General features: G+C 40.9%; 1 protein-coding gene and 1 long non-coding RNA gene across 2 annotated transcripts; one reads left to right on the top strand and one right to left on the bottom strand.

Moving 5' to 3' along the window:
- The first annotated feature begins 1024 nt into the window (after positions 1-1024).
- Positions 1025-3006, top strand: LOC112847688 (uncharacterized). The gene is made up of 2 exons (XR_003221406.1): positions 1025-1073; positions 2331-3006. It is a non-coding gene; the product is annotated as an uncharacterized LOC112847688 (long non-coding RNA).
- A 280-nt stretch (positions 3007-3286) lies between these two features.
- On the bottom strand, positions 3287-12910 carry stx4 (syntaxin 4). Its single transcript, XM_003448643.5, has 10 exons — positions 12698-12910; positions 12253-12345; positions 9886-9985; positions 9541-9615; positions 9396-9466; positions 8943-9051; positions 7706-7779; positions 7244-7381; positions 7053-7163; positions 3287-4017 (listed from the first exon to the last, which is right to left on the bottom strand). The coding sequence occupies exons 1-10, from the start codon at positions 12725-12727 to the stop codon at positions 3940-3942; spliced, it is 879 nt and encodes a 292-aa protein (XP_003448691.1). The 5' UTR covers positions 12728-12910; the 3' UTR covers positions 3287-3939.
- Between the last annotated feature and the right edge of the window lie 6102 nt (positions 12911-19012).

Raw genomic sequence — 19012 nt, 5'->3', positions numbered from 1 at the left:
TTTTTTTTTTTTTTTTTTTTTAATTTCATGAAGATTTGTTTCTGTCTGTGACCAACAAATGGTAAAATGGTAAATGGCCTGTATTTATATAGCGCTTTACTAGTCCCTAAGGACCCCAAAGCGCTTTACATATCCAGTCATCCACCCATTCACACACTGGTGATGGCAAGCTACATTGCAGCCACAGCCACCCTGGGGTGCACTGACAGAGGTGAGGACAAAAGAAAGAAGAGCTGGAGCTCTACGACTGTCTGCTGAGCTTCACCTTCTATTAGTGCGACTTACTGTACTCCAACTCTTAATGGATTATCTTACAAATATGGTTTGCTGTGTAGCAGAAGTCATCCAAGAGGTTATTAGCAGTGTTGGTCAAGTTACTTGAAAAAAGTAATCAGTTACTAATTACTGATTACTTCCCCCAAAAAGTAATCCCGTTACTTTACTGATTACTTATTTTCAAAAGTAATTAATTACTTAGTTAGTTACTTTTTAAAAACACGATTTACAACCTGAATAGGTGATAAAGCGATAGATCTTTCAGCCCAATTCTACTTTTTCTGCATAATTCATCATACAAAACGTAATCAAATGGAAAAGTCTCTTTTTAAAACTTGTTTTATTAGTTTTAATCTTTTAACTTTATGCATCAAGCAAAAATTAAATTATATGCAACATTCTCTGACTGGAAGAAATTTGTTTAACATTTAAACCTATTTTCTGCACATTCCAGCACATAAAATAAAATATTTTTTTGTGTTTACACTCACTCTTTCAAATAGATGCAAGTAAAACACAACAGAAAATAAATAAAATCAAAGACTAGCGGTCCTGTTGCTCTATTTTCACCTGTAAACCAGGACTGGGGTAGGCGGAGGTTTACCCTGGTGCAGGTGTGCTGCAGCGGTCAGTGGAAGAATCCGCGAGTTTCTCTGTGAATTTCACATTACGTCGTAGTACACTCGGTGCTTGCTTGGAAGTTTAGGGGTTTTTTCGCTGTAAAAAGAAGTTTTCTTCCCACGCACAACGGACACTAATGTTTTTGTCACTTTTTATGGAATCAAACTCAAAATAAGGTCAGTACTTCCACGCTTTAAACGCTGCATGCTACACTCTGTCCCGCACTCGATATATTATGATCTGCACACAGCTGTTGTCACGAACGTCGCACTCGCTTACGTCACTGTCATGAGACGTTCTCGCAAAAAATCACGGTTTTAGTAACGCAGTAACGCAGCGTTCCTACGTGAAAGTAACGGTAATCTAATTACCGTTTTTGCAATAGTAATCCCTTACATTACTCGTTACTTGAAAAAAGTAATCAGATTACAAGTAACGCGTTACTGCCCATCTCTGGTTATTAGTGTGTTTATGGATACAATCTTAATGCCTTCACTTCCAAATATCATGACTTCTACCTGCAAAAATGCAGTTGGAGCTAGAAAAAACAGTTGAAGCCAACAAACCAACTCAGCTGAGGTTAAATCCTGAACTGTGAAAAATTGTCAGGAAATTTTACTTATCGAACCCTCTGACCAAAAATATGTATAAATTTGCATATGAGTTTTAATTTATATAACTTTTGCTACATCTGGGTTTTATTTAATTTGAATAAACATTAAAATGAACGAATAATTTTTTGAACTAAGAATAAAGAGGAAATGTCTTTAGTTTTAGTATTTCTGATGAGGTACTGCTGGGTGTGCTTATTGACCAAGACAGAAAAAAATGGAAGACTATTAGTGCCACTGGACAAAATGGGGAGGGGTCTTTTAGATTTGTTTTTCCAGAATGCTGAGAAAATTTTTTTTAAGAACCCCCCTCCCCATTTTTCCCCCCCCCAGTGCCCTGAAACAGCATCTGTATCTGTAACAGAGAATCAACTGCTTTTATGAAGGGCTTCTGTTTTTATTGTAATGCTTTTACTTGTTTTCCTAAATCTTGCCTCTGACATTTGCCCTCCATACTTTCACAGACTAACAGTAAGACCAATGAAAACTAAACCAAAACAAGTAAAACTGAAACTAAACTGAATTAAAAAAACAAAGTTGAAATAGAATAAAAATTAACTAGAGAATATAACTGCCCTCGGCTCACCTGATTCATGACCTCATCTGTAACATTTTTGTGGTGAGTTTATTGGGTCAATCACTAGTTTTAGCTCTTAAATATAAATCAGCTAAAGAGTTTCAGTGTCACAATTACACTGACCTCTCACTGACCTCATGTCTGGTTTCAAATCAGCTTTTTTCAATCATAAAAATGAAATGTTTGGTAAAATACAACATTGGTCTGTGTTAACCTGCATTTTTTTTGTCCCTGTGGTCACAAAGGCAGCAGCTGCTCTCTAACAGAAGAGGAAGGGAGGACACCCTGACTTATTTTTATGAAAACTGCCCACTGGCTTTTTTTTCCTCCCACCAATCAGGATGGAAACACCCCACAGTTGAGTTCAGCAAGCTCGCCAACTTCAAAGATTTCAGGGATGTTTTCCATTTTCCTGTGAGGTGCATTGCTCTTCATAATTATTTCAAACCACTGTACACCCTGTGCATTAAACAGACCATAAAAATGCAAGTTAAGCAGGTATTCCAGACTTTGTCCTCCCCAGCAACGTTTTCCAGTTCTTCCTGGGGATCCCGAGGTGCTTCCAGGCTCCTTTAGAGGGCCAGCTGATAGTTCAAGACATGCTAATCTTAAAAAGATACAAGACAGACTGAGGATAATGGAACATGGTGGTATTTTATTTTAAAAAATCTATATTAAAATAAATGAGCGATGCAAAATTTAAACAGCCATAATTTTACACAGTAGCAGTGTCACTCCCCACCGTCCTCTGCCAGCCTTTTTCACAGCAACCTTTCTGCTTCCGAACGAGGCGTCGCCAAGAAGCCGCCTCTCAGTTTTGGTTCATTTTTCCTTTTTTTTTCTTTTTGAAATGGGTTTCGTTTGTCCCCTTGGTGTATTCTGACTCCAAAATTTAGCAAAAAGACTGCATAATGGGATAAAGCACTGAGAAAAAAACCAAAACCAAAAACATTTAAGTCTAAAATACATCCATCCCTTTTTGTTAATGCACGACGTCACATTTGCAAAGGAGAAGGCACCGTTTCTGAAGACGCGTGTGTTGGTTTAAGCAGGCGCTTGCACAACGTTGAGTCAAAAATACAAACCCGAAGGGCACAGGAAAGGGGAAGCATTGGACCTGTAGTGTTGAGACACCTTATGCAAATGTAAAGAGAAGTGAGGGGGGGGGGGGGGGGGGGGATTTCGCACAAACACACACACACACAAACAAAATCTGTATTTACACTTGTTACATGTATGCAGTATGATTAAAAAAAAACCTTTCAAGTTTTAAAAATCATCTGCATAAATTTTTATCACCAGCAACATCGGTTATGTACAATTATATTAGTCTATTTCCTGTATCCGACTATAAAAGGCCTACATTATAAAATTGTTCTTTAGGTCTCCAATTCATCCAGAAGCATCGACGTTACGACACAGTTTTCCTGAGTACAGTATGACGAGTGCCAGTGTTTGATCAATACTGCTCTGTGCCCCACTCAAGGTCACTTAATTCCTCTTTTTTCTATTTTTTTTTTTTTTTTAAACACAGGAGGGGAAGGATCGACTGGTGTAACAGTCCACAGTGAGTCCTGCTGTTTGTTTTTGCAGAACAGAAACTGACAGAAAACGTGCAGCGCCTGCATCGAGCGCGCAGCACAGATTGTGAGATTAAACAAGAGAGCACATCTCTTCCATACAACAGAAAAACTGGAGAGTAGAACCGTTAGGCGGACAGGAGGGTTAGAGGAATAAAAACAATCAAATTGACTCCGCTCAGCTGTACATCCTGTGAGTTCATGTATATGCATGAATGTGTGGATTTGGGGATATCCATGATGTGCTTCTGCTAACTTGCACCGCAGGGTGTTGCTAGGTGAAGGCAGTGCCCACGGCGATGACGAGGATGAGGATAAGGATGGCCAAACAGATTGCAATCCAGAGTTTTTTCTGCAGTGGGAGATAAGCACACAGGTTAGGGTCATTCCAGGACAGAAAAATCAATCCCCCCACCCCATCATGGTTTCAGAGTGGGACAAATTTAAAGTCTCTGACACACAGACACAAGCACAGCTGCCCCATTTTCTGTGGGACAGATCGCTGGTTATAATGTTACAGCATACGAGAGGTCTCATTTTTACCCCAACATGTGATACCAGGCTTGTTTTCTAGGTAACAAAGGTGTGGTTTGTAAAGTTTTGTTTCCTTTTCTTTCTTTTGTGCATGAGCAACACACATGGTCTTTTTAAAATCACGTCATAAAACCAGAGCTTTCCCAACTAGTCATCATGAGGCTGTGAAGATTAGTTGGTGCCATAAAGTCTGACCAGATGGGGATTTAATTCGAAGAGTCAACACCCAAAGACAAGCTATTGTGTTTTCAGGGCCTGTAACTTGTACAACTTCTGAATGGCTTCAATAAATAAGCTAAAAAAAATCAGCCGATCGTGATCAGGTCAGGGATGGGATGATCTGTTCAAGATTAAAGCCGTTCTCCTGCAAAGGGCTCAACCTCGAGCCAAGATTTATTCGCTTCTATTTAATTTTATTTACATAGCGCCAAATCACATCAACAGTTTCCTTAAAGTGCTTTTTACTGGGGAAAAAAAAATCATCAGTATCCAATAATAAAACCATCCCCTTTGAGCAAGCACTTTGCGACAGTGGGAATGAAAAACTTTTTAACAGGAAGAACCCTGCAGCAGAACCAGGCTCAGGGAGGGTGGCCATCTGCCGCAGTGGGACAAATCTGGATCTTGTTGATCCAGAGGGTCTCATTTTGTGAGCTTAAAGTTGACCTGAAGCTGTTTGATCAGTTTTATTTCTCATGTAAACACTAAAGTTGCTCCATTTCATAACCATAAGCCAAAATTCAGGAGCGTTAAAGCATCCCAGCATTCGAAAGACAGCTAGAAGATGTGCCTGGTATCAAAAAGGAGACCTTCACATGCTGTCGCTTGTTTTGACCAGACACCTGTCCCACATGGTGATATGACCCTTCAAAGTTTACTGAAAAAGCACTTTAAGTTTTCTCCAATGAATTATAAGGAAAAAAAAGGGTCCTGGTGCTTGGCTCTCATCTCTTATCGTGTAGTTAAGAGCTATGAAGGCTTAAAAATGCAGAAAAAATTAACATGATTTAATACAGAAAGAAAAAAAAAAAAACTTCTGTATTTTGGCTGTAGCCATCTTGTTTCTTAAAAACCAGATGTGACAGGTGTGGGTTTGGTCTCGCAGAGGACTCGTCACAGCATTTTTTTATTTGTATTACCTCACATGAGACCCTAATGTGCAAAATTACAAACTGAGAGCAAAAACTCATCAGGAAAGTGTTTGCTCAGGTTATATATTAAAGGCTTTTTCTCTTACAGCCTCACTTCACAGGAGTCGCCCCCTGCTGGCCAAGAAAGCAGCACTGGCTTCACTTATCTCACAGTCTTTTTAATCTTTTTAACGAGAGTCTGATAGAACCAAACAGATGGGATTACCACAATATTTGAGAAGCCTAATTTATTTGCTGTTCTCCTCCATTAGAGCAGTTTCCAGTGTCAATATTTACAAACTCTCCGACTCTGGAGCGTGCTGCCGTTAAGCACACAGAGGCCACTCCTCTGCACGTTTAGCACAGTGATCGAGTTTTAGTGGTGATCCAAACAGCATTTCTCTGCAAGGCAGCATTTTCCAAAGCAGAATAATGAGGAAACTCGTTTCAAGAAGTTTCACCTTGCGTCACTCATATGAATACAGGGCAGAGCGTATTCTCTCATAACAGCACGGAGGAGGAAGAAAAACAAAGCGGATCGGAGCCCTCTCCTTATTTTCCCTGTAACGTACTCATGAAACCAAAAGAGGATACGACTCTCTGCAGCACAAAGTGTCCTTTTATTGTTATGCATCTCTGCTGTTTCTGATTTAGTTTTTAATTTAGGAGATTTTAGGACAACTGCTTAAACTAGGAAAGCTGGTGTATTTATAGAAAAAGGCACTAAGAGAATATTAGGAAAACAGCGAGTCGTGTTTCCATCTCTTCATCAACAGATTCTGGTTTTCCAAATTTAATGATAACCATTAAATTAATTACTGTTTCAATAACAAGCTTAAGGAAGTATTTTCATAAATTTTACACAGACTACACTCAGTGAAACTGTAACTCTGACCTCTAAATTGGAAAATAAGTATTTCTCATCCATTTTTTCTAATGTATTAACGTCAGGGAATGTCTGCATGGACATAACCAACAATCATGCTTGATGACAGTTGGTTAGGCCTCTCCACTCTCATTTCTGTCAGTGTGAAGCTGCTGGGTTCTGTTCACAGATGACAGCAGCTTCACGCCGCTGATGGCCTCTGATCACAGGTCCCACTAAAGGACTTCAGGTCATCATGCCACCCTCACTGAGTCTGATTCTGACATGTGTACATGTAGGGCTCTGGCAGTTGCCCAGTCGATTCACTGCTATGAGCCTGACCAGCTCCTACTCTGTCCTCCACACTGTGAAGATCCTGGAGGAGCAGAAAGGGCTGCAGGTACCGTCTCATGCTACTAGCAGCGAAACAAAACTAGAGGAGGGATAAGGAGAGAGCACGGACTGTAAAACCATTTCCTGTTTGGAAGTCGCCTTGTTGTTGCCTCTCTACTTCACTAGTTGTTGCTTTAATTTGCACCAAAGCAGCTGAAATCATAAACGTTTCTGCTTCCTAACTGGACAGACTGATCCTCCTGAAGTTTACCTTTGTTTTTTATTTTAGAGAAAAGTGAGAACCTGCAGAAACGAGCAAACACCACCTTCATGTGAATGTGGGAAAACAGTCTCTAAGAGGCTTTGCATCGATTTGTATCCTTGTTTAGATTGTGTGTGTACTCGAGCTGCGAGAAAACTTGGCGTCGTGTTTGCTGTGAGTGTAATGAAGTAAAAGTGAAGCTTAGATCGACTGATTAAAAAACTGTCCTTTTCATGATGTCATTCGGGTTTCTCTGTGCGTACCTTGCGTGATTTCTGCTGATACGTGACTGCTTTCTCCAGCTCGCTCGTTGCTTTCTCCACGTAGTCTGAAGACTGCTTGATGTTGTTCTCGATCCTGTCCACCATCTCCCCCTGTGGTGAACAAAAACATCACAATCAAACGCCATCCGCAGCCCAAACCAGCTCCACCGACTTCATCGGCGCTGCGTTACCTGAGCCTCCACCTCCATGGCGAGATACTGGAACATATCGTGCAGCTCTCTGATGCTGCTCTCCAGCTTCAGGATCTCATCGTGCCGGGACTCGATCTCATTCAGAGCCTGCCTCGTAGCTTTAGTATCACTCAGGATCTGAACACCACATATTTATTAGGGGAATCGTGGACAGCAGAACCAGGCACAACTTTTCAGGGGGTCATCTATGAACAGCAGCACAAAGCCTGCAGGATTCTTCGCACGAGCTACTTGAGTTAGACTACAGCACAGCTAAGGGCTGCACAGGATATTCTTACCATATTTGTAGTCCTGTTTAAGCAGTTAGAGAGGCGTTAGAGAGGTATGTGAAAGTTACTAAACCTGCAGCCGCAGAACACCTGCATCTGCTGCAGGGAAGTCTGTGTTGTGGTTTCTCACGCTGAAACACACTCTCCTTTTGTTAACTTCGCACGTACTCACATTTTGGGTGAAAACATCCGTCTGCCCGCTCTCGAGCATCGCATCCAGCTGCTCATCTGTCACGTTGCTGCCAGCTGAAGACAGGAGAAAATCGAATCAGTGCGTTTAGAGGAACGTGCAGGATGAACAGTGAAGCTATTGTTTTGTCCTCGTCTACAGTAATTACAGCGCTCCCATTAGGCTTTGCATCATTCACTCTATACTAGAGTAGCTTTGCATGATTAGCAGTTCAAAATAATCTTTCTTTATCTTAAACTTGAAGGCGTTTTAGCCACTCCCCTTTTAGCCAGCCCTCTTCTGGCTGGCGGGTGGAGCTGGGTGGGTGAGCTTAGAGATAAGAGGTCCCATGTGCTTTAGGTCACTGTAATATCCATACATCAACATTCAGAGCAGTTCAAGGCCTGAGCTTTTTAGGTTGTACCTAAACTGACTTCATTATTTGACAGTTTGGTTTTGTTTAACAGGAACGCCCACCACTGCAGGATATGACAGGAAATTACAGCAGTGCCTTCTAGTCATTCGTGACCACACATGAAGCTGTGCAGAGCTGCTAGCTGAGCACCTTTGACTCATCTTTGGTCAAATCAGCTTCAAGCACCAGCATGGTTTCAGAATTCTTTTAAAGTAAACTTATTATGCTTTTCCTTTATTTCATGTCCTGTTTGAAAGGTGGATGATCAAATTTTAAAATATTGTGATCAGTTTATGTACACGTACTCCCTGTGAGCCAAAAGCTCAGGCTTCAGATTGTGCTTTTCTAGTCTTGGCTCAGTATGATGTTAAAGAGAGGGGATATTTCTAATATGGTCAACCTAAGCACACAAACCCCACCCACCGGCCACCCAACCCTTCTGTGTTTGAGGGGCAGCCAATTAGGAGAAAGTTGGCTTAAAAGGGGGAGGAGCTAAAACTGCGTTTGGTACAGTACAAGATTAAAAAAAAAAAAAGAAATAAAAAAGGATCATTTTGAAATGTGAATCATGCAAAGCTACCCTAGTAGAGGCACTCCTGCACATTAGTGTGAAATATCCATCTCACCCCCTTTAAACATATGTTGTGTCATTTTAGAACAGAAAGTGACAGAAAAAAGAAAATGCCATGGTGTTGTCACCCGACTTTAAACCTCCTGCCGTAGCGGGGAAGTGATCGGTGAAAGTGATTTCCCCAAATGAGACCACAGACCACAAAAATCTGACAAGGTGACAGATATATCTCCTCGGTGCTGCGTGCTACTCACTGATTTTCAGCTGCCTCTGTATTCTTTCCACGTTTCTGTCCCTGTACTGGGCCTGGATGGTGTTACAGTGGCCCATGAGCTCCACAAACTCCTTGGACAAGACGGCGTGCTGGCGAACGAAAAAGGAAGCAGAGTGAAAAAACAAATGTAGTGGTAATTTCCCTCAAAATTTCCCCCAAATCAGCTGTCATTTTCACAATGAGTGGCCATTACAGATAATACCTACAATTTAGTTGCTTTTAAAATGGTTATCAATAACCGAAGTCTAAACTATCAGCAGAGCATTCATTCCACCTTAAGGCTATAAAGCTCATTTTCTTGTTAATTAAACCTCATTAAAACTGATCATACGCCAGTCACATGACCTCGATGGCATGCTGTTTACAGAGAAAATGGAAAGAGAGAGGGGCATTATGTTTTTAGCTAATTACAAAAGAAAGTCTGAGGTGCTACCTGTGTGCGCTGCATCCGAGTATTTATGGGTATGTATTTCCCATCATCCTCTCCCTTCTTGGGCTCAATACCTGTGGAAAGATGGCCATAATTCAAGCCACGCTGAACAAAATAATAAATCTTTTTCCAGCTCCAAGATACTCACTCTTCAGCTTTCTCTGGATTTGACCAGCCAGCGTTTTGATCTCGTCTCGAAGAGTTTGGAGCTCTTTCTTCATATCTGTGCAAAAGATCAAAAACATTAAGTTTAGCAAACAAAACCCTTGAATATGACAACCTGATCGCCACCTCTCCTCTGACAGTTTACTAACATGCTTCTGTCTGCAACTTTCGGCGAACCACTACACTTTATATGTGTGAATGTGTGTGTGAATGGGTGGATGTCTGGATATGTAAAGCGCTTTGGGGTCCTTGGGGACTAGTAAAGCGCTATATAAATACAGGCCATTTACCATTTATATATGACGAGCATTTAAACCCGCTTACGCACCTTCCTTCGGTAGCGCCTCGCCCAGCACAGTTTTCTGTTTGTTCTCGAGGTCAGACACCATCCTTTTGAGTTGCTGGAGCCCCTCGTGAATTTCTTGGACCTGACGATGACAGGGAAAGAATTTTAGGTTTCTTAGGGAACAAAAGAACTATTTTGTTAGCTCAATTTAACTCATATATCAAGCAAACATCATCCTATTCCCTCTGTCGGTCCTTATAGCTAAATGGGTGCAGCTGCCTCTGCTTACTATGAAGGAATGCCAACATAGGTAAGCTTTCTTTGCGTTAGCTGGCTCAATAACACCTAAAGTCCCCCATCAGAGACAATAATGGGTATCACACAGGCTTTCTGCTTCAGGCTCTGACTGCACTCACAAAACAAAGCAATACTGGTGCAGCAAATAATTCAGAGAAGCAGTGCTACAGAAAATTGTTTGTTTTGTGAATTCATGAATTAATATACCATCACATGAAAAAAAGTCCACTTCACGATTCAGCAGCTTGTAGAAAAACCTTTAGCACCCATAACTTGAGGTAATCATTTTCTTGTTTGGAAGCAATTCAACACTGTTTCAGGTCATTGAGGTTAGCAGACATTTGCTTATGCACAGCTCTATTAAAGTCATACCAGTCCTGTAAAGTAATGCATGAATAAATCTGCAGCGTAACCAGATCCCCTCTTAACCCTACGCCGTAACCTGACGTGCACCTCTCAAGAAATATAACTACATGCTGGGTCGATGCAGCCCACAACACGTGGAAGGTTATGGCGTAGGGTTAAGAGGAGGTTCCAGTTATGTCACAAGTTATGACGTAGTTTTCCCACGCATTTGATTAGCAGCACCTGGCTGCTACTTACCCTCTTATTTTCTGCCGAAGCAATAAAGGTTTTTGACGCGACGGCTGCAAGTTAAAGCTGTGAAATTTTAAACTTGATTCATCATAATATTCAGTGAATTCAGGACTAACAATGGACCATGGCTCGATGACAAAGGTGTGGAAACCACTTCAGTCTGTGGCCAAATCAAAGTCAACATTTTAAGACGCCAGCTACAAATTTTGACTTATGGATGGAAAAAGAAAAAAGTTCTTCAGTGAGCGAGCTTCCATGATTGCACCCTGTTTACACTGCTGCTCAGCTTTCCTCAGCATGAAAAACATAACCATACGTACAACATATTCTCAATCAGTGAAAACACGGCATTTCCAGACGATTTTTAACCAAAACACTGAACATAACCTTCTGCAGACCAGGTCATGTGTTCAGTCCAAGTTACTATAGTGATCCAGCCAAGTAAAAAGCCACCTTCATGACAGTTGAAACTGACTTCAGGCTCAGTATGGCTCACTAACCAATTAATCTGCCTTATAACTAGACTATTCATGTTAGTTGAACAACTGCTGATTTTTTTTTTTTTTTAAATAAAACACTTGCATACAGCACCGTTAACCCACTTATTTACGCAGTACAGTTTAAACTGCTCTGACTCCACATCTATTTAACCTGACACTGGATGTCCAGCCTCTGTGGCTCCCTGCCCTTACGTCCTTGTGTCCTCTCCCCAGATAACCTTGGTCCTTATCCTCCAGCTTCTCTCCTCCTGTTGGTGAATGGTGTCACTAACATAAACGTCTTTCTAAAAATTTATAGTGGCAAGAAGGTCAAGTGGATCAGGCTCAGAGGTCTCCTACTTTCCATGTTTTTGCTTTGGACCAAAAAAACCCAAAAAACAATTTCTATCCACGGGCCATCAGGCTGAATCACTGATGAACTGTCGAACATTAATTATTCATAATTGTACATTTGCAATTTTGTAGATTTATATTAACCTGTAAACTGTGTTTTGCTTGTAAACTTTTTGAATCTTGAAATATGAGAATATCTAAGGCATTCCTGAAATATTAGTCACACTTTTTGGACCTTTAAAATACTTTCTAGGGGGAGTTTTCCATACCAAGAATAAGACTCCAAGGACAAAAGGGTGAATATGCATAAAATGAGCAGTTTCTTCAAACCATTTTAAATCAAAACCAAAAAATATTCAAACATATTATTACAGAGGCCTAAGATCAGCGCAGAGAATAGTCACATTTTGTGATATTAGGTGACTAACTCTGGTTCCTTACTCATGACAGTTCGGGTACAAGGAGACTGGGATTTAGCAGACTATGATTTGTTGACAAAACAGGCTAAGAAGCATCAGCAGCAGTCTGTGATATTTAAGCCTCTGCAGTGCATTTTTGTCTCTCTTTTACACAAATGTGATATTCAGAAATGTGCGCAAACTACCACAGTGAATGAGGACAGTGCAGATCATTTGATTTTGGGGGATTTTCCAGGGAGAAGTGCGTGATTTTTCTGCCTTACCTTTTTGAAAAAGGCATCATTTTCCTTCTCTGAGCCTCCAGATTTGCTCATCAGCGCTTTGCCCTCCTCATCGTCATCCGAAGCCTCTGCGGTCTGAAGTCACATTGATTTTAAATAACATAAACAGAAGAAAAACAGTGAGTGCTTTCTCGCTGTCCGAGGATGTGAATCATGAGCCCTGCAGCCCTGCCCTGTCCCGGCCTGCCCTATCCTTTAAGGAGAAAGGACTGAAACGGAAGTTGGAAGTGAAACGTCAATAAAGTCAACTTTTATAAAGAGAAATATCTGCAAAAAAAATCCCACTTTAACCACTTTTTTGATTCCCTCTGCTGGTCTAAGTTGTCCCTGGAGACTCTTTGGTTAACTCGGGTAAAGTAGTGAACTGGGCTAACTTAGCCACGCTAGCAAGCTAGGGCTAATGTTAGCAGTTTACTTTGAAACTCACATTTCCTAATTCTTTGGTCCGGTCCCTCATTTTTCCAAAAGCGAAGGGAAGAAATCAAAAGTAAAAAAACGCTGCACTGAAATAAAGCGAGCCGCTCCCAAAGCGTAATATCCGCAAACTTCACGCCGCCGCTGTCATTCAACTAGTAAACTCCAGCGGCAGCGCCTCTTCTTCTGCGGCCCACTCAACACTCAACTCATCGACTCACTGGCGCCCCCTGTCATAGCAGGAGGAACTGCTGAAAGACTCCAAACGTAGGCTTCCTTTCTTCCCAAATACTCACTACGTAGAATAATCTAGGCATATAAAGATAAATATGTGCGAATATTTATATAGATCAATAAACATATATTGTCCAGATATAGTAGGGATATAAGGGTCGTGACTTTAGGATATTAAGATTAAGGAGGCACAGAAAAAGAAAGAAGAGAATAGATAATTTAGTGGACAAGTGAAGGAAAAGAGGAAAAAATAAACAGGAAAAGCAAACAAAGACGAACAACAATATTTTGGTCATGGGTGTTGTAATGTAATAACATGCAATTGTAGACTTTACAGAAAACAGACCTCAGAACTTATTACAAATTTTAAAATTAAGCCAGTTTTATAGGGCCAGTAATATTGCTCACTTACTCTTGTACTTGCAGATGCTGTTGATATGTCGACATAAGATCTAATGTTATGTTCACTCACTTGTTCTGTACCACCTAGGCACCAAAAGTTACATGTAGGTCATATTGTGGCAGCATTATAAACAGCGTGACTAAATTAAATTTAGAAACACTGATTTGTTCCAATCGGCCTGTAACTACTGTTTAATAGTTTCTACTGACTGGAGAACAGCCGTTGCCTGAGGAATCAAAATCTTTTCCTATAAAAAAAATAGATGAAAAAAGACATTACACACAGAGGCAGAAACAATTCAGTCCATAGTTTGCTTGTTTAAATGCCTAAAAAATTCAGATTTTGCTATAAGTGATGAATTTACAGGTGCAGTCCAAGCAAGTTGAAAGTAAAACCGTCTAAAATCTGCTGTCTCCTGCGTTGGCATGAAAAGTGCAGCCTCTGAATCTGAAGAGTGCTTTCATTCAGATCCAAATTATGTGAAGGTAACTGCACTAGAACAAGAAAATCCTGCTTTACAAATCCTGAAAGACGTTTGAAACTGATCCCTGCTGAAAGTCGGGAGTTACAACATTTTAGTTTAGGTCACAACTCTAATATCTGCTGAAAATCAAGAACTGAAATCTTGGAACAGCCTGCTAGAGCACCAAAATTGGAGTCTGCTGCAGCTCCATGACCACAGTAGACAGTGACCCTCCAAGAGTCTGCAGTGGTGCTTAAACTACCTGCTGGAAACATCTACACAGCCTATGGCACCAACACTGAAGCCCACTGTCTGCAGAAACACCACACGTTCTCCAAACTACTCCACCTCTTCACCCTGAGCTGAGTGACATCACAGTGAAAGAACCACAGGCTGCTTTAGAGCCTGTAAACACGAGCAGTGAATGTTATGTTTCTGAGAACTTCGAATTCAGTCAGACATTGGGCAATGAGGCAGAACAGATAACGGCCCTAGAGGAAAAGCATGCTGCCTTAGTCTTGGAGATAGAGCAGTTGAAAAGGACTGCGTAAAACTCAAAGAGATAAGGCAGAAAAAGCAAGGGTATTTCTTTAAGTAGAAGTTTACAAGAAAGGGGAAGTTGCACACAAATGTTTCCCAAAAAATTGGATCAACTAAAAACAGCTCTCAGCATTTAAAGAGAAAAGAAAAAGAATACTGAGAAATTCTCAGCACTAAGAGGAAACTAACAAACTCCAGGCAGAACTGGCCCAATGTTATGGAAAAATTCTAGTTTATCCTTACATGTAGATTTAGCTGGTTAGAACTTCACTGTATGATTTTGTATAACCTTTGAATGCTCAGATGAAGTATGTGTATGTGTCAGCATGACCTTGTGAAAACTGCTTAGCTTTGCTTAACGATGTTTCACTATGTTATCTGCTAACTGTTTTGCTCAGAAGGATGAAACTCAGGGCCAGCGCCAGGAGCTTCCTGGGAAAAGATAGTGGGAGTTGTCCCCTGTCCAGCCACAGCCCGTGGGACAGAAACCTATTGTAACTAAAAGATACACAGAGTTGTGTGTGGGGGGTATAAAAGAGAAGCTGAGACATCCCAAGGGGAAGAGCTGGCATGACTGTGAACTGTGATGCTAAATGTGTGTTGGCTCTCCTGCGCGCAGTAATAAATAGCTTGATCACAGCTCTTTCCGTGTTGCAGGCTTTACTTACAAAATTCTACAACACCCAACACCAAAGAAACCTTCAAGAACAAAGATCCCTGTGGGAGGAGGACAGGCTCATAGCTGTGCACTGATCAGGACGAGGGCGGCATCTGTAGGAACCTTGAAGCAGAAAGTGAGAGACTGACTCATGATTTGATGAACAGAGTAATGAAGTTTCAGTAATCAAAAAATAATCAGGAAGAAATTCTGCTGGATTTTTAAAAGAACACAAATGATTGCCTTAACTTGACCTCCGCCCCAACAATGAAACTTGTTTATGTTAAGTCAAATTGTAGAGCACTGCTTTCACATTAATTTATCATAAAATCTTAAAACAACTCATAAAATTAAACATTGCTATATCAATAAACCAACTGCGATCATGCAGATGCATTGTTAAGATATGGTTGTTAAACTGAATGAGTTAAATAATCTGCAGCAGCTGGTTCTTTGAGCTGCAGGACTGCTGGTTGTCCACAGGGTGGCACAATCTCCTAACCTAAACACAAATGTTACAGGAAAGCTTTAGTCCAGTGTCTCAAGCTCACCTTTATATATTATTGTCTATTGGAACAATGCAAACATGGAGAAGGACTGAAAATATGGAATTGGTGGAATGTTACTATGCCAGCTGACACAATAAAAAAGGTTATGTGCAGCACATGTGGGATCAGTAGAAAACCAACATCCACAATGAGCTAGAAGGACCTGGCAGCTCAGTGCAATAACATCAGCAGAAGATGGTTACTGTTGAAGCTGGAGATCCAGAGGTTACAGCACACTGGGAACAATGGTGAGCAGTATGGACATAAGGATGAAAGAGACCGGAGGTGGTTGCCAGGACCAAAGTTGCAGGGGGTCCAAAGGTTCCCTCTAGACTATTGGACAGCATACACCAGGGTGGGCAACTCCAGGTCTCAAGGGTTGGTGTCCTGCAGGTTTTAGATGTGTCCTTGATCCAACACATTTGATTTAAATGTCTAAATTACCTCCTCAACATGTCTTGAAGTTCTCCAGAGGCCTGGAAATGAACTAATCATTTGATTCAGGTGTGTTGACGCAGGGTGAGATCTAAAACCTGCAGGACACTGACCCTTGAGGCCTGAAGTTGCCCACCCCTGGCGTACACAGACAGACCCAAACGAGTGACTGGGATAGAACATCTGTGCTGCTTATGTACCGTTAGGAGACACCACCATCAGTGGTTGAGAAGAACTGGGCTAAGGTACTGTAGGACCCTCTGGGAGTTTGAAGGTTCTGCACAGCATCTGAGGTATATGTAAGACTGCACTCTTCTGAATACCTCTGATATGGTGCCTGAAATCTGCTGGAGCTGCTCTCCCAGTTTTGGGGTTACAACTCCTAATGCTCCGATTACTGGGAGCACTGGGACCACTTTGTACTTTACCTTCCTTCTACTCCAGATGTTCCTTCAGCCCTTGGTACAACGTTGTTGTCAAGCTTGTGCTGGATAGTGTATTGACGACATTAACGACTTTGGAACAGTAGTGTCAGCGTTCGAATCTAAGTCAGACATACATCAGCTGCTACCCAAGGAAACGTTCATTAATTTAAAAAAATATAATGATAACTCTATCTTTCTTAAAAATGGCGAGAACAATAGCCACAATGATCAATATTCATTAGAAATAAATGTATCTTTGGCAAATCCAGGAAAACTATAGATGCTTGTCATGGATGTTTGGACATCCTCTGTCAGCATGTTTCAGTCTCGCTGTCTTGCAACTCAGTACGTCCTGGTAAAAGGGCTAAAGTTGCACTCTGGAAAGCTCTCCTGTCTCGATCCTTATTACCTTAAATATAAAAGAAATCAATATACTGCAGCTTTAGATGCAAAAATTAGATTCAGTTCAATTCAGTTCAGAAAAGAAATAAGTGGCTCAGATATTACACCTTAGAATGAACCCAATTTAGCATTGTATGTCTTTAAGGGCGTCCTATTATACTCATTCCTGTCTGCTCTGCTAAAGTAGCTCCGCATGATTAACAGATCTTATTTTAGAGCACGATGTAACTTAAAATAAGCCTTTTGCCTCCTTCCTTTAAGCCAGTGGGTCTCTAATTTTGGTGTGTGGAGAAACGTACAGGTGGAACATGGACACGGGTCCATGAGGTGAAGCTAAGCTGAATGAATATGACTTTTATTTTCAAGAAATTATTTTTTCACAGACTCAGACAAAAGTTTGAGAACCACAAGAGTAGAAAAAGATGTCTAGTGTTTAGAGCGGTCTGAAGCCTGGGATCTGGCTCTGGGATTACTTATTCATAGGTCCTCTGGAACTCATTGCACTCTGTAAAGTCCTCCCATGGGTCTGATTGGACCCTTCGGCAACTCATTTCTGTCCCCCAAGCCACATTTTTGTCATCCCTGCTTTTATCAGTGTGTGTCAGGCTTGGAAGAACACTCAGCCAATGAACTATCCAACATTAACATTATCTTTGTTCCTTGAATTTTTAGTAAAGTTGTCCATTCCTGATACTTGCACAGAAAATGTGACTGTAAAACTAAAAACATTTGATGTATTATTGTTCACAGACACACAGGAAAGGCAGAGATGAGATCATTTCATAAAGAGTATATGCTCACAGAATTCTCAACAACGTCCTTATTTAAGACTTTTATCTTGATTTGAACACATCAAATGCTGAAACAACACCATTAATGAGCTCCCCAGAGCTGCTACAACTGATAGAGTTTTATCTCTCTTATTGTCTTTCTTTCACTCACACATATCTCTGAGGTCATGCCTTTCCCTAAGCCTCCCATCAGAACCAAATCAGAACTACACAGGTAAATGTCTATCAAATCTTCTATTAAATATTGTTTATAACCCCTGACCTCCATCCTCCAGCCTTGTAATTATCTCCACAAGAAACTTTGCAAGAACTAAAGTGATCTCAGAGAGCACTTTTACTTTTGGTGAGCACATAAATTCTGTTTTTAACTGTTTCTTTCAACGTAAGATTGTTGCTACCTTTGTTCCCAGTTACTTTTTAAAAATTGGTTAAGTTTGTAATTTTTTAGAATATTTTAATGGCACATTTTGAAGCGGCTATTTTACTGTTTTGACACATTCACCCTGCACCATGCACTCTTTGCTTTGATTGACTGTCGATCACAAACAGAAGGTTTGAATAGCAGGTGGGTGGGGCTTCTGAGTTCAGAGCTGGTGCTGGATCCCTGAGATCGTTATGTTAGTGATAGCTGCTCTCATACAAAGCGTGAGCTAGAAAAAAACTGAGCATTTAAAGGCTGAAGCCTGAAGTTTTGCCTCATGAGGATTACTTATACACATGTTCACCTCAAACCACCACTGCTGAAAAAATGAAAAAGTGCTCACAGTTTAAAAGAAATTGAAACGTTCTGGGTTTTACCTGGCAGGAGTGGCACCTGGTGTGCTCTTCTGCTGTTGTAGCCCATCTGCTTCAAGGTTCAACGTGTTGTGCGTTCAGAGATGCTCTTCTGCATCCTCCGATTGTAATGAGTGGTTATGATTGTCATGTTGTCTTCCTATCAGCTCACCTGATATTTTCCTTCTTTTGAACCTTTCTTTGTAAACCCTAGAAATGGTTGTGTGGGAAAATCCCAGTATACACCAGTTCTGGAATACTCAGACCTGGCACCAACAGCTCAGTTTGAACTTCAGCAAGTCTTCTCAACAATGACTATAGGCACTAACTTTGCCACCATGTAAGGCTGATTGGATATTTGTAAAAAGGAGCACGTGTATCAGGTGAGTGTATATATGACATTAAGGGAAAACATTGTTTCAATCAAGGCTGTTGAGGAGAAGTTTTAGGTAGAACATTTTCATTTCATGTGATGGATTTTAGTTATAGGCAAAAATTAAGTCCCTGCTGTCCCCCTTTTCACAGTGCACAGACATTTCCTAAATCAGGATTATAAATGTGATGGTTTAGCACGACTATGACGCTCTCCAGTAGGAGGAATGTAGGTAAACTACATTTCCCAGGATGCACTGGTTGAAAACGTCGAGCTCTCAGG

This window comes from Oreochromis niloticus, linkage group LG8 (assembly GCF_001858045.2).
Source record: "Oreochromis niloticus isolate F11D_XX linkage group LG8, O_niloticus_UMD_NMBU, whole genome shotgun sequence".
In the NCBI taxonomy this organism is placed as follows: domain Eukaryota; kingdom Metazoa; phylum Chordata; class Actinopteri; order Cichliformes; family Cichlidae; genus Oreochromis; species Oreochromis niloticus.
Note: the sequence above shows the minus strand (reverse complement) of the source record. Positions and strands in the feature narration are given on the sequence as shown.